Here is a 14,526-nt window from a genome sequence, read left to right on the forward strand (position 1 = left end):
ATGTGCAATGCATCTTTCTTTCAGCATATTTTAACACTTCATGTTTGGGAAGCCATCTCATACTCGTGGTGGTGTGGATTCTGTTTTTGTCTCAGATACATGCTAAGCCGCATCCATTTTGAAAAAAGGTGATTTGTGTTTATAGACGGTCACACACCTTAAATCCTTTCAAGCAAATGTGTCATTATAAAACTTACGCCCTTTTTGTTTTCAGCAAGTCTTTGTAGGTGGAGATGAGTTCCAAGTAGGACGTAGGTGTGACATAGTTGTGGCGCTGCAACTCCCCCAAAAAACGGTCTGAGAGCTGAATTGTGGATGTGTGAAAGCTTTTGCACAGATCAATGCAGCCATCTCGAATATCATCCGTCATCTCGACCTCCTGCAAGAAGCGGGAGGCCACCGCCTGAAGGGCATCCTCAGGCCAGGTCTGGAAGGAGAAAGGTTCTCTTAGTGGTGGGTTGATTGTGTGGATGCAAAACGTAGAATTTGGTAATGTTAAAAAGCAACAGCTGTGTGTTCGATGTCCAGTTTTGTTTTCATAGTAAATTCAGCTACAACCCAAAAAGACAAAAGTACTGTTGGAATGACTTTGGAGAATGTTTCTTAAGATCCCAAGAATTATTTAGCAGGATGGTTCTTCAGAGGAGAACACTGTGTCTCAGCATTTGAGCTACAGATGCACCAGCTGAAATAATGGTCCTGTCAAAAAAACATTTTCTGAAACTTAAAGACGCACCTGGAACCAGTTGATGGTGCAGCAGTTAATAAGCGCAGGAAAACGCCTTAAACGGTTCCTAAACGCATCTCCGATGGGACTCATGGCCAACACCACGTGCATCTGTGCACGGCAGCGCTCTAAGAACATGTTGAAAAGAGACAAAGGGCTGCCGTCTGTCTGCTTGTCTCTGTCTCGCTGGCGATCCAACACACGCATTCGCTCACAGACTTCCTGCTTTTCATCTACTGCAAAAATGTTTGGTACCTAGGGACAAATAGGAAGAATAAACGGTCAATCCATCAATTGTATGTATTACAGTAGAATTATTATATTATTTACCTCTCCTGTGTTGAGGATGTTTCCAATGTCTTCTAAGAAAGACTCCCTTTTAATTTGAGTGTCCGTAAAAAGGAAAACACCATGTGCTTCCCCCACGGTGGATTTTCTCATGATAGTTTTTATGTCAGTGTGCCATTCTGCAGTGCCGTAAGCTTTGGATATCTCCACCTGGAACAGCTCAGCTCCAGCCATGTAGGCCGCCAAACGCGTGAGAGACTGACGTCCACTCCCACCGACCCCAACCAACAAGGCATGCCCACCAGGTTGTTTGAGGACTCGGGAGATGCGGCACACATGCTCAATAGCGAAGCGGAAAAGCACCAGATTCATTGGCGCTTTGCTGATGTTGTTGTACTCGTCCAGGTGCGCTTCCACGACCTGTCGGAGCTGGTCCAGGTCGTTCACCTCGCGGTAATTGCGGTCTTCTCCTTTGGGGTCATGGAAGTCGCAAAACATGAGGCTGCGGAGGTCGTCCTCAGTGACTATTCCATCGTCGTCCTGGTCAAGATGTTTGAAGAGCTGGTGGAAGTCTTCCTTCATATGTCGCTTAACAACCTCCTGCAAGTGGCCAACAAGCCAGACTTGGTCCGAATCGTACACAAGTCGATCAGAATACACTCGCAACACCTGCAATACAAAAGCATGATTCATTTTAACTGTAGTTTTTTTCAACTTTCACTTTAAAGCTGCAGTAGGTATCAGTTATTTCAACAAGATACGATGTATCATTGGTAATGGGAAGATGACGCAGACACAAACAATGTTACAAGAAAGAAACTATTGCAGCACTGGCTACAACAGCTTGTACAACAAAGCAACCAAAGAAAAGGAAGGAAGAATTTGAACAGAGGGCAAAAAATACATATCACATACGCAGTTAGAAAGTTTTAGGTTCGGAAATGTAGTTTTGGTGTCAACTATTCTGTCTACATTGATACTGTATGTGACCCAAACACAGTCAGCTAAGTGGACACACAACAGACCTCAATCAAGATGGCAGCCAGAACAAATCAAAAACTGAAAAGTTTAGGTTGATGGATGCAGCATTGTTCTTGTTTATTTGATTTTTTTACAATTGTTTTTAATTATTTCATTATATATTATTTAAAAAGAAACACTGCACTTTAGAGGAAAAAACAACATTCCAAATGTGAAAAAAATAAAAATCTAATTGAATTTGGATCCCGAACTGAAGGTTTAAAACTGACAACTATACTCAACCAAAGTTTTTATGTAGTGTTGTAGGTTGTAGTGTAATATTGTTTTTGCTCAGTATTAATAAACTCGTTGAATATGTGAGATTTTTGAAATTCCATCTGAATGTTTAAAAAGCGATGATGGAAAGCCGCAACGCTAACAAGACGAGTGTGATCGTAACACGTCCAGGCTTGATGAAAAAGGAAATGTGTGCATGAGTAAAATGTACTTTTATTTATGTGTCAACAATATAGTCTTTCAACTGTCACAAGGTTAGTATGGTAACTCAGAAATGTACCAACTTCAAACATAAAAATATTTCTTACAAAAGCATAAAAATGTATCCATGAATTCAATAAAGCCTGGTATAAAAAAAACAAATAAAAGGAAAGCAAAAGTTGAAATTGTTTCCTGACTGTCAGCCATTTACGGCACTCATTCAACAATCTTAACTTTTGTGGTGTGTTTATTGGCCCCTTGAGTGTTCAAAACCAGCCTTATCAACAGAATACTTTCTCCCACGAAAAAGTGACAACAAGCAGAAAAATAAAATTTGATGGATACCCCTGAGTCAGAAAATATTACACAGCGACAGCTCAGCTATATTTGCAAAACCACTCCCCAGTCGGTTGTGTGACACCAAACCCAGTCAGCAGTGCTCTCATTCTACTGCCACACTCGGCTGGATGATGAATATTGACATGACTCTATGTTTAGAACCATACCTCATGCAGCCAAAGACGCTTGATGCTTGCCATGTCTTCAGCCGTATCGGGTCGTGACAGGCAGATTCCTTGAATGACTCTTGAGATGTCACGCAGATTGAACAAATAGTGTGACTTTGCAGGTGTTGGTAGCAGGTTCTTGGTGGCCTCTTTGTACACCGACATGGTACCGTTCACAATGTCAGCGGTTAAAGAGCCAAATGTTTTTGGGAAGGAGAACCTGCAGAGGGAACAGGAACTTGGATTAGCGCTGTTTTGGCAAAGACTGGCGGCTCTTCCACACAATGTGTACGTATTTTGGCTGGCATGATGAAAACATAGCTACCGTATGCTGAAGTGCCAGTCCATGATTCTGGAAAATATAGTATACATGGTCTTCTCATCGAAATCATTAATGGTGATCATGTTGAAGTGGCGCAGGTATCGAGGTGTCACAGGATTACGCCCTCCACCTGTAATACAGCAGAAATGAAGGATGAATCCAGTAAATACTGAAGGAAAGAAACCCTTTTATATAGCTCTGGCTAATGGCTAATTCACCCAGCATTTTGGTCAATGATAAAGTTGTCCGCCGCTCAAAGTGAAATAAAGAACAAAAACCATCAGAGGGCGAGTTCAAACCAAAACTGGAGCGTGTTTATGTGGAAAGACATGAAGACATCACCAAAAAATGTGTCATAATATTGACCTGTTTACACATTAAATGAATCATAAATAAAAGTGCTTCAGTTAGTATCAGAGAGCTGGACATCTCGTGTAGTAGCTCATGAGTCAAGTAAGCTGGAGAGAAGAGAAAGGCAGTGTCTTCATTTTCAGCTTGTCATCTCATGGCCTTTAACTGCTTGAATGAAACCTACATTAACTTTTAAAACCACTCATCATGTGTATTTAAAAAAATAAACTGAATGCATTAATATGAAAAATGGAGCACAAGTACCCAGGTGTAATACGCAGATGAATACTGACCTGGCGGTCCCATGGCACATATGACCTGAATATCCACCAAGTTGATGATGGAGCAGTCCTTCAAGTCGTACCAGTTCCAGTGGTCCAGCCACTGTCGCAGCAGCTCCACAGGGGGCTGGGCACCGTACACCTCTCGTGCTGGCATGTTCACATCATCCACAAATACAATCTGACAAGAAACTATTTCAGTTCACTTCGAATACACACGCTGGACTATATAACTGATACCATTTTCTTTCCCGGTGGTGGACCAAAGACTCCTTTGCGACGCTTGTCCAGTTTGGCCATTATGATGCCCTGGGTCTGAGATGCTGTGGTTTGTGCTGAAAAGTTGATGAATAACGGGCTGTACACCTCCTTTTCCAGTTGATTCAACAAAAAGTCCTGTGAGCAAAAACATTTTTTTAACAAACTGGATGTATTAGCTAATGTCACTTTTGCAGAAGCAGTGAAACAGTGAGCAGGCTACAGCGACCCAAGGACTCATGCAACTCAGTGACACCGGTGTTCTATGGTTTGAACAGTAATATGGAACTCAAGCAGCCAACTCTCTGCAGATTCATATATGTTCGCCTGCTGTTAAAAGACGAATAACCACACAAGTCCCATGATGCTCAAAAACAGTTGAAAATGTAGATCAGGGTGGGTCGCGAGCTAGCAACAGATCTCAAGGGTAGACTAGGTAGACTGCAAAATATGAAAAAAAACAAACAGGTAATGCGTTCAATAAAAGATGTGTCTCACACATAACTGTAGTATTTCGTTCTTGTGTTTGTGGCACCTTAGATTTGTGTGAATGTAAGTCGAAAGCACTACTTTTAAAACTTTTTTGTAGTGTGAAATGAGGTACATTTCATATTGGGAAACACTGATTAAGTATTAATAAGCTAGTTACATACTGTTAATAATCAGTAATTACAGTTTGTTCAGAGTGAATGTTCAGTCTTTGTGTAAAAAGTGTAACTTTTTTAAGTATGAAAGATGCTCATCTTGCTTCTCACACCTCAACAAGCAACAACCTGTTGTTATCAGAAACCTTTTCGTTTTAGTAAGATCTTAAGAAATGTATTCTTATTTTCTTTCTTGCCATTCTTCATTCATTTTATTGATTTTACTGTCTTGGTAAAGTTTGAAAACCAACACTCCATGCTGAATTATTAATCTCATTTACTTCCATAAAACGAGGGCCAGTCGTCCTCCGGTTTTTCTGAAGTCAGTGAACACTAGAGAACCCATACAACTGATACGGACCCACTCCTAACATTTAAGCTATTTTAGAGGAACAAATATGATACAAATAAATACGCAGGTTTATTTGTTGTTTCCTATTTTCATTGCCCCCTCTGGTTCAGCATGTTTTCTGTGTTGCATTGAAAACATTCAGTGACACTAACCCAAAGCTAGAGCCTAAAACATTTATGTTGCATCAAAAGCATCCAGGGAGCACTTGTCATGGAAACTGGAAAATCGGGATATGCATATAGGTCGCTGCATACAAGGAATCTGTATTGCTTTATGGAATCATGTCACTATGTAAACCCCTTGCTCAATAATTTAATAAAGTTGTGACGACGCACGCTGCTCAGCACCCACATCACAGGGTTATTAAAATTTAAAAAAAAAAAATATATTATGAGCAGTTCAACAGGATATTTGGTCCAGTTCAAATGGTAAACTGACATTTGAGGGCACAGCGCTCCATGAATGTGATCAAATATAATATTAAAAAGAACGCAGTTTACTTCACCATTGAGGTGGAAAATATACTTGTTTTTTATGTCACACTTCTGAGCCTTGTTGTGGACAAGTCATCCTACAGTCAGCTCTGAGAATAACGTGAGTAATGTGCACAACGATGAGCAGTGATGTGAATGCAGCCGGTCATCAGCATCTTCCTCCTCGCATAAAACCAGGTGAAGACATCTGGGGGTATTCATAATGAACTTAAAATTCACGCGGCTAAATGGCTAACTTCAGGGATTTTGCTTTTCTTTCTACCACATACAGTACTTACTGTGACATAGACACTCTTTCCTGTACCAGTTGGCCCAATGAAAATTGTTGGCTTTTCATGGGTGATGAGGAGATCCATGAGAGCCATGTAGCGTACTGTGTTTTCAGTGGGGACGATGATTTCGGTGAACCCCAGGTCTTTGTCTATTGGGGGCGCGTTTTTCAGTTCTGCGGTCCACAACTCCCATCTGCCCTCTCCCTGAAACAAGAATTGATAGTACTGGTAATCGCTGAAGGGTTGAAGAACTGGCATTAAACTACAGCAACATAATCTTTTCAGTACACTACAAACCTCTTTAATGAAGAAATACTGGTACATTGTGTCTTGTATTGGAAGGGGCACAGTCAATGGTTTCTCTGGAGCATCGACTGTAAGAAGAAGTCCATGCGCATTCCGTGTTTCTTCACTTAAGGCGCCTCTCATCAGTTCTTTTAACAAAGCATCAAACTTGAGGCGTCCGTTGTCGTCACAGCTGGCACCCACTGACCAGACGAGGCTGAAGATGAATATGCCCTGAGACACACAGAAAACAATGTCACTAGAGGAACGTGAGAGTCCTGAACATTCGTTGCACCACTGGTTAGCATAGACAGCCCCCACTTGTTTCACTACAACCTATGTATTCAATAGGTGGCCCCAGGCCACATTTGGCCCACAAGTATCAACACCTTATTGATAAAGACTTATCTTAGGTAGAAAATGTTAACACCATATGAAAGAATAGAGTCAGGGCTTTGTATTATCACAGGAGTCCCCAGTGCAATCCAAGGCCATCCAAACAGAGCACTTGCTGAGTAGCCTTATGGTCCAAGAGTTTTACAGACTTCTCCATACAATGATTGCAGAACAGTTGGAGGAATAAAAAAAAAATCCCTGCAGTGATGATGGTTTATGGAGAAAGAGCTAGAAGACTAGATAGGGAGTGTTGTTTCACATTAGAATACAAGTCTCATTCAAAGCCATGGTGTGATTGTTACGGTCAGTGAGACCACCAGGTTGCTCTTATCAATTGGCAGAAACATAGAATAATAAAAGTCCAGAAGACTATAAGACTAACTGAAGTAGTTGAACAGCACCGACGATCATATAGAGGTGTGAACACTTCAGAAATAATGATTTTATTTAATTTACCTTCTTGGGCAATAGACTCTTAGAAAGACCACCCGCACACCTTTGTACAGCAGCTTTTGCGTGATATGTTTGTTTCCATTTAAGATATGTTTTGTTTTAAATTAGACATTTCACAATTGTTTAGCTATTGAAACAGAAACCGGTTAATGTCAAGTGTAAGAATATTGTTTTTCATCTCCTTGGCCTTACCATGACATAAATACCAAAAGAAGGTCTTTGCTGAGCGCAGGAAGACTAGAATAATTGGAAATGAGGCTGAGCAGCCTCTTGAAAGCGCCTGCTGTTAAAAGGTTGATTAATTCTACAGTCTGGTAATGACTCACTGAGGAACATGTATGAGAGGGATGGGAGGCATTCATCAGCACAGCCAGCCACGGGGGGATAATAGTAGTGCTTTCAAAAGATGACATTCACAGCTAAAAGAATCAATTTTAGCCCATGCAGGGGGCAGATGGGAAAACTCATCTGTTAAAAACGTGCCATGTTTGTCAGTATGTGGAGCCTCGTAGCTGTTCATTCTTAATGCTTTCGAAGGAAGATTGGACCCAGGTCTACTTGGATTTGGTCTTTAAAAGACATTTTTCACTGCTATACAACCATTCCTTCATTTAGAGTGTTGTCGGTGATTAATCAGAGAAGTGGGTCGCAGTGTGTTCCAGTCAGTATGACTCAAACTACAAAGGTGAGCTAGTGGTCCTTCCTCTCATCAGCAACAAACCCATGAGAGCGGTGGCATGTTGGGCAGGTCACCAGTGCATCACAGGTCATGTAGAGAGTAGATAACAGCCACTGCTCACACACTCTCGTGTGGATAAGTGATAACTTGACGTAACATAACATAATAACATAACGTTGTATGTTTTTGGACTGTGACAGCAAACCAGTGCGCCTGGCAGAAATGCACACAAACACAGAAAGAACGGGCAAACTCCACACAGTGGTCGCTCCAAACCTAAAGCTGCGTCAAGATGGCTTTTTAGCTGGAACGCTCCCGCACTGACTATGCTGCCCAATGTTCAATAATTCATTTTCAATTCAATAATTCCAGTTCATTCATATATATTTCATTAACCACTTTGGGACTTCTTATTTGTGTCATCACCATAATAATAAAGGACAAAAAGCTCAGTGATATTGCTCATTTTCATTGCACAGAGAGAGAAATCACTGTGGCCCAGATATGGATCCTCGAAATATTCTTATCTGACCCATATACACCATGGAAAGAGGGCCCTTAGATGGTCCACTCAATTTTGCAACTAGCAGGTCATAGCTGGTCCAAGGTTAACATGAGGGGGTAAGTGGGCCAGAATTGCCATGTGTTAATATTTGTTTTTTGGAGCAATCTCAATTTATTGAGCATATATCATAAAAACAGGCCAGTAAGATTTAAAAGCAGCAAGTTTTCAGTTGCAGTATTTAAGGTCACCCGCAAGCTACAAACTGGCTACAGAAAAGAGGAGCAAAGCGGAAAGGTTTGTATAAAGACAGTAGTGTGACCGCGTCTCCCATGTTTCCAAGTGTGATAATAGTTATGTTGCATCGACAGCAGAACAAATAAAGCAATGCTGACATTCTGACACCGCATCAACTATAAAATGCAAATTTGGTAACTTGCTAGTCAATGTATTCATTAAGTTCTCACACAACCATAATCTGATTTCAGTTCCATGTAGTGGCACAATTTTATGATTACTCCAGGTGTAATAAGTGGACTGGCCCATCCGTCTCCCCTCACTGCCTTCTGGACTTCCTCTTTACCTTGTAATACCTTCCTTTAAAACTTCAAAGTCTCTTGGATTCCTCACACTGGAGCTTATTTATTTGCATTCAACACAGTAGTCAAGCTAACATGGCCACCCCCCATGTGACCCCACTCCACACGCCGCAGAAAGAATGCCCACCTCAACCCAGCCTCCTGAACATCTAAGACGTACCTCTTCCCTTTGGACTTGCCTGTGATGAACCGTAACAAAAAAATGAATAGCCTCACCTGCATCTCTTCCCAACAGGCTCATGTTTAAAGTGAGCGCTTGGCAGATTTTGCAAGGATAAAACACCATATATACTTAAGCTGGGAGAGATGTGTGATAGATGTCGGCAATTTCAATAATTGAAACACAGACCTCCAACCAGGAACAAGTCTCCTTCTCGTTCAATTCCTTCATTTTTGCTTGGTCATGAAACTCATCCATCATACAGTCCATTAGATTCATTAGGGACTTGACAAGGTTGGCGTCAGAGGTCGGCGATAACTCCTGCAGTAAACAGAGGAAAAAAGAAAAAGTGAGTAATAACCAGCAACTTATGAGACATCAGTGAATACATGTGATAACCAATGTGTGAAGATATCTTCTCCTGCAGATACACTGAAATTGTATTATTTATTTTATAAAAAATAAATGTATTAAAGTGCATTGGTTCATTGACATTTTAAAAGCCCCTGAAAGGAGCAGACTAGGGCATCTATTGTGTACCTTGGTCGCCTTGCGAATCAGCTGCAGGCATGCAGGAACCACCCGATCGAAAAGGCCAGTGATGAGCTCCTTGTGAGTGTCTTTGAGGCTGGGAGGCAGAGTGTTCAACCAGGACAGCATTAAAGGCCGCCAGCCCAGCATATGTGGCTCCATGTAGATCATTCCACACCGAGACACCTAGCACAAGCGTTTGGGATGGAGGAGAATCAAGAGAGCCACACAATGGTCGTAAGATAAGCGGCTTGCTTTGCTAACTAAATTCCGTTCTCTTACCGTGGCAGGAGACGCCACCTCAAGGTCCATGGGTTCAAAGATCAGGCTCATTTGTGGTGACATCTGAATGATCTCGCCACTCATTAGACACAACTTCTTATTGTCGTCAAGCACTGTGTTCATGTTCTCGATCCACACGGCGTCGACTGGGCCGTCGAAAATGAGCCACTTCCTGTCGGGGCTCTGTCAGAAAAGAAGGAATAGGAATATTCTCAACACACTCAGGCGTCAAAGTTTGGATCCATTGACACTGTTGACTTAAATAAGAAAGGATATTATATTTATGCAGACTGAAGCGCATAGTCAGAAAAACACTAGCATGGTGAATTTGAGCTAAATCAGTAGCTGTATTAAGACAGTTACACCATAGATTGCACATATTAGCCTTTAATAAACAACATTTGATACCAAATCTGAAGTGTAACCAAGAAGACATCTTTGAAGGACAATAGTTTGACGGGATCACACTTGAGTGACGAAATTGCATGTGAAATCTAGAAATATCAGGCTGCAATGAGCAGTGACCTTTTTGGAAAAAGAAGAATGGACAAAAATATGCGTCATGACAAGTGCCATATAGATAGCACGTTTATTGGGATTTGGAGTAACATTTTCTCAAATAATTCTAGCATAGCATAAGTGTGAGTGATGCCATTTTCTTTCACTGTTTCTTGTTGATACAAACAAGACGTTCCTATTCCAGCTTAGACCTAGGTGTTGAGTTCCCAAACAAATTTGATTCTAAGCGAGATTCAATTCAATTTCAGTCATTTATATCAATTGCGTGTGAATATGGAAGCGATTCTCTGACACTGTAACTAGTAGAAGATTTGTCGCATTATTAAAAATAGTAATGTTTACATTCAAACTACCGTACTACCCACAGTAAATAATCAAGCATCTAGCATGTCATGAATCCATATGGGACCATGCACAGGAAACTCCATTCAGCTCCATTCAACGTTGTTGGTTTTTAACGTTTGTTGCTTTTTAACGTTTGACTGCATCCGGGATCGCGTTCTTTCGGTCATGACTTAACAAAAACACACTAAAAAGAAATGTGCAAAATGCTAAGGATGACCTATTGTTTCTGCACTTCCAAATTTAGACTTCATGCATCTCCTCCAGCAGTTTTGTGTCTTTTTAGCGAATTTAGCAAGACCACCAGCAGTGTCGACAATCAGCAAATGAGATAAAAACGCTGGAGCTGAAACCCATTTGTTAGCACACAAAGACGAGTAGATTCACTTGATGGAGCCATCTGCTGCTCGCGAGAGTAAGTGGCTTGCTGGGTGTCGTCATTTGATGGAGCGCTGGAGTGATTAATTTCCTAAGAACGAATATACTTTAACTCTGCAGCAGATTCAAGATTAGTGCTCAGAAATGTGTTTACCGACGTGTTAAACAAGGCAGCACAGTGACTTATTTTCTGCCCCCAAGAGGAAATATATTATTTCAAAGCCAAACTGCTTCTTCTTGTCAACACAGCTACTTCCTCACTCACAAGACAACAATTTGTAAAATGAGATCTTCAAGATACAGACACTCTCACTCAACAGAGGGGCACTAACTCATGGTTCTCCCTCGCAACCCACCTTCCATGCGTCACATGACGCGCCTGTGCGATTATTAAAGAAATCCAGAGAGACCTTTGTCGAGTTTGTGATGAATTAAAGCCTCATCTTTGCCCAGTAGAGTGAGACATTCCAATATGTCCAACATCTGCATGCACTCAAATGAGTTCAGTTCATTGCACATTAGAATATGTGCACTCCTCAGCATGAAGTCATTTACTTCTAAATGAGCCGTTATTGAAGAGACAGGTATTTGAGGAGAAACAGACATTTTAGTCTGTCGTAACAACTGATTGGCACAACTCTATGGCACGGCAGTGCAAAAATATGTGGCAGTGAAAAGTGCTGAAACTTGAAATAGATTACAGTCACTACCCCGAGTACGCAGTCCAAGATATCTTCATCAGTAGATAAACAAACCCTAAAAGGTTTGTTAAATGCTGAATGGAAAAAGTTCTGTTTTGCTGCCCGGACTGCACTCGATGTGCCAGACAATTGTTCGCGTTTGTGAAATACATTGGATGTTAGAGCTCTGATTTTTGGTATTTTGAGGTTTTTATTTCAACCCTGTTTTAGCTGTCTCTCCCGAGTTGGATTTGTTATATTTTGGGGAAGGATTCACTTGTATTCATCCACAGACCTACAACGTCTTTTACGTATTTACCTGGCTATTACTATGTAGCGTGCAGTCAGTACACAAAGTTGTTTGGGTAATGGTGACACTTTCTTTATCCACTTTTTGAAATGATTTTTCCGTGATCTGTAAATACACCTAATATAACCCAGAAACTCACTATTGTTTTTGCTTTGGTCATAGTTTAAGTGCCTCTGCGTGTAAATAATTAAATAAGACAAATACATATTTGAATATTTATTATCAATGACTTCCTCAAACATTGACAGGAAGCGGAAATTGGGCCATATATTTATCAAGACGTTGCTTATACTGGACAGGGCATGTATGACAAAAGGTTACAATAGTGGACTTGTTGTCCAACTTCAATAACTGGAACGTGCTGAAGTCAGCTGTTATTTCTAGTTCCAACTTCCCGCTCTCAGGTAACTAGGACACTGTTCATATAGTGAGGCTCCTGTTTGTTATGGGCTTGGGTTTTTAAATGTGTCACTGTCAATACATCCACCCAGGTATATTCCCTGTGACTAACTGACGTATTGATGGGTTGTGGAAGGGTCGACATTTCATCACCTGGTTTGATCAAACCATTCATGAATATACTGCCTTGAAGAATATTGCATCTGGACTGATACATTTCAACAAATATCAACAAATATCAGCTCTCGTTGAAAACAACCAGAAAGGTGCTCATACCGGTGAGGAAGCAAAGTTTCTGTAACTGACAGCCAGAATGCCATCTGACCACTCATGAGAAACAGGGTCAAACTGCCCGTACAGCTCTCCCATGGTGATGGACTTGGGGTTTATCACAGTGATCTGTACCTTGTTTTCTTCCATCAACTCCTGTTGTGAGAAAGACAGGGATTATTTTGAGAAAATGTAAGATGATGTGATAACAACAACATCTATAGTAAGTGCACAAAACACTGTTTCAATCTTTAAACAATGAGGAAGCAAAGGAGTGAGCTGGTGGGTGAGTGAGAAGGATGACATTGACAAACTGAGGATCCCGCCACCGTTCCATCAACAGGCCTTCATCTGTCCACTTCATAAGACTCACTCCTCTGATCCATGTAAATACAAATCTGTGCGAGATCAATAGCAGCCCAACAAGGACTGCAGCTTTGACAAGTCTAATTGATGTGTTTACTGAGAGTGTAGTTCAGGGAAGCTTCAGCACTTTTCTGCCAGCAGACGCTAAGGTTTATTACTTTCCTTAGGTACAATGTTACATGGCAAGGATCCATGTACATTCCTATTGTTACAGAATTTAGTGATGGGAAATCAAGAGTGACATTGCTCAACATTGAGAAACAGTGGTTTTGTTCTTGCTCTTTGTTTGTTTGGACAAGTTGTTATGTATTGTAGAATGGAGGGGCACCACCCTGGAAGGCTCAGGTTTGGAGGCAGGGAAGTGCACAACTACAAACAAAGGTGGCATCTGGCTGAGGAATCAGCCTGTTTGTGTTAGTGCTGGGTCCCGACAGTGGCACAATAGACTGCCATATGTGGGTTGTTACAATTTCATCCGGCTTCTTTAGTCTTCGTCTTCTGCCTTCTTCGTTGGGTTTTGGGGGCTCTTTTCCTGAATGTTTTATGTCCCGGATTTGGTGTTGTGTTCTTCAGTTTTGGGTTATTTTAAAGACTTTTGTGTTCAATAACTCATTCTTGCGCATAGTCTGACTTTATCTTTGTGCTCCCACAAAGACTGACTTGGAGTGCATCTGCTTGTACGCACACAAATGTCAGAAGTGGCCTGCTCTGTACAGCAGTATGACATCAGCATGCTTGTTCAATTAGATATAATGTTTCCAGGTCATCCTGCTAAGTGGCAACGTTCGGACGCTAATGACTGTTAGGCCATTGATGGAGCAGAATGGTGGACAAGCATTGTTAATTCAGTTGGAGTATGATCTAAATGAAGAAATCAGAGGAAAACAAATACTGCTTGATGCTCGCATACCTTTTCACAGACGTCATGCAGGGCTGCTGCTAGCACACGATAAGCGCAGGTCTTTCCTCCAAAGGGTTCACCGACCATCATGAAACCATGTCTCACGATCATCATCTCAAAGATCTGAAGGATTTTCTCCACAAAGAACTCGGTAACCTGCAGGTTCATGCGATCACAGTTCTCCCTAATGGCTGCCAGCAGAACGGTGTAATCTCTGTCTGGCAGAGAGGCTCCCGGAAAGAGGTCAGAGGTTATGCCCTATGATGGAGAGATAGAAGAGGGAAAAACTGAAAACAATATCAAAGACAGTGTTTGTCATGGTAACAGCGAGGTTGAGGACACTTGTATATTTACCATTCTCTGGGAGTGTAAGAGCATCAGAGAGAGGAAAAACAAACCCACCACACTTTTGGAATTGTGCATTAAAATGACATGGCTTCAAGAAGGAAAAGGATCGTATCATTTGCTTCCTGGCTTAGAATGTATATTGATGTATTTTGGTTTGTGTCTCCTCTGGAACT

At 41.3% G+C, this 14,526-nt stretch overlaps 1 protein-coding gene across 2 annotated transcripts in view; it reads right to left on the minus strand.

The window, feature by feature from the left end:
• Nucleotides 1-14,526, minus strand: part of dnah7 (dynein, axonemal, heavy chain 7) — a 73,758-nt gene that overhangs the window by 33,804 nt on the left and 25,428 nt on the right. For both annotated transcript variants that reach the window (XM_053878121.1, XM_053878120.1), the window contains exons 30-43: nt 14,015-14,263; nt 12,745-12,894; nt 9,841-10,023; nt 9,568-9,744; nt 9,217-9,348; nt 6,251-6,472; nt 5,960-6,157; nt 4,174-4,329; nt 3,946-4,114; nt 3,305-3,431; nt 2,980-3,199; nt 1,058-1,684; nt 737-982; nt 198-427 (exon numbers count right to left, since the gene is read on the minus strand). In XM_053878121.1, the coding sequence (XP_053734096.1) occupies nt 198-427; nt 737-982; nt 1,058-1,684; nt 2,980-3,199; nt 3,305-3,431; nt 3,946-4,114; nt 4,174-4,329; nt 5,960-6,157; nt 6,251-6,472; nt 9,217-9,348; nt 9,568-9,744; nt 9,841-10,023; nt 12,745-12,894; nt 14,015-14,263 (3,086 nt within the window). The remainder of the gene's footprint in view (nt 1-197; nt 428-736; nt 983-1,057; nt 1,685-2,979; nt 3,200-3,304; nt 3,432-3,945; nt 4,115-4,173; nt 4,330-5,959; nt 6,158-6,250; nt 6,473-9,216; nt 9,349-9,567; nt 9,745-9,840; nt 10,024-12,744; nt 12,895-14,014; nt 14,264-14,526) is intronic.

Source organism: Synchiropus splendidus, chromosome 10, assembly GCF_027744825.2.
Source record: "Synchiropus splendidus isolate RoL2022-P1 chromosome 10, RoL_Sspl_1.0, whole genome shotgun sequence".
NCBI classification, from domain to species: domain Eukaryota; kingdom Metazoa; phylum Chordata; class Actinopteri; order Syngnathiformes; family Callionymidae; genus Synchiropus; species Synchiropus splendidus.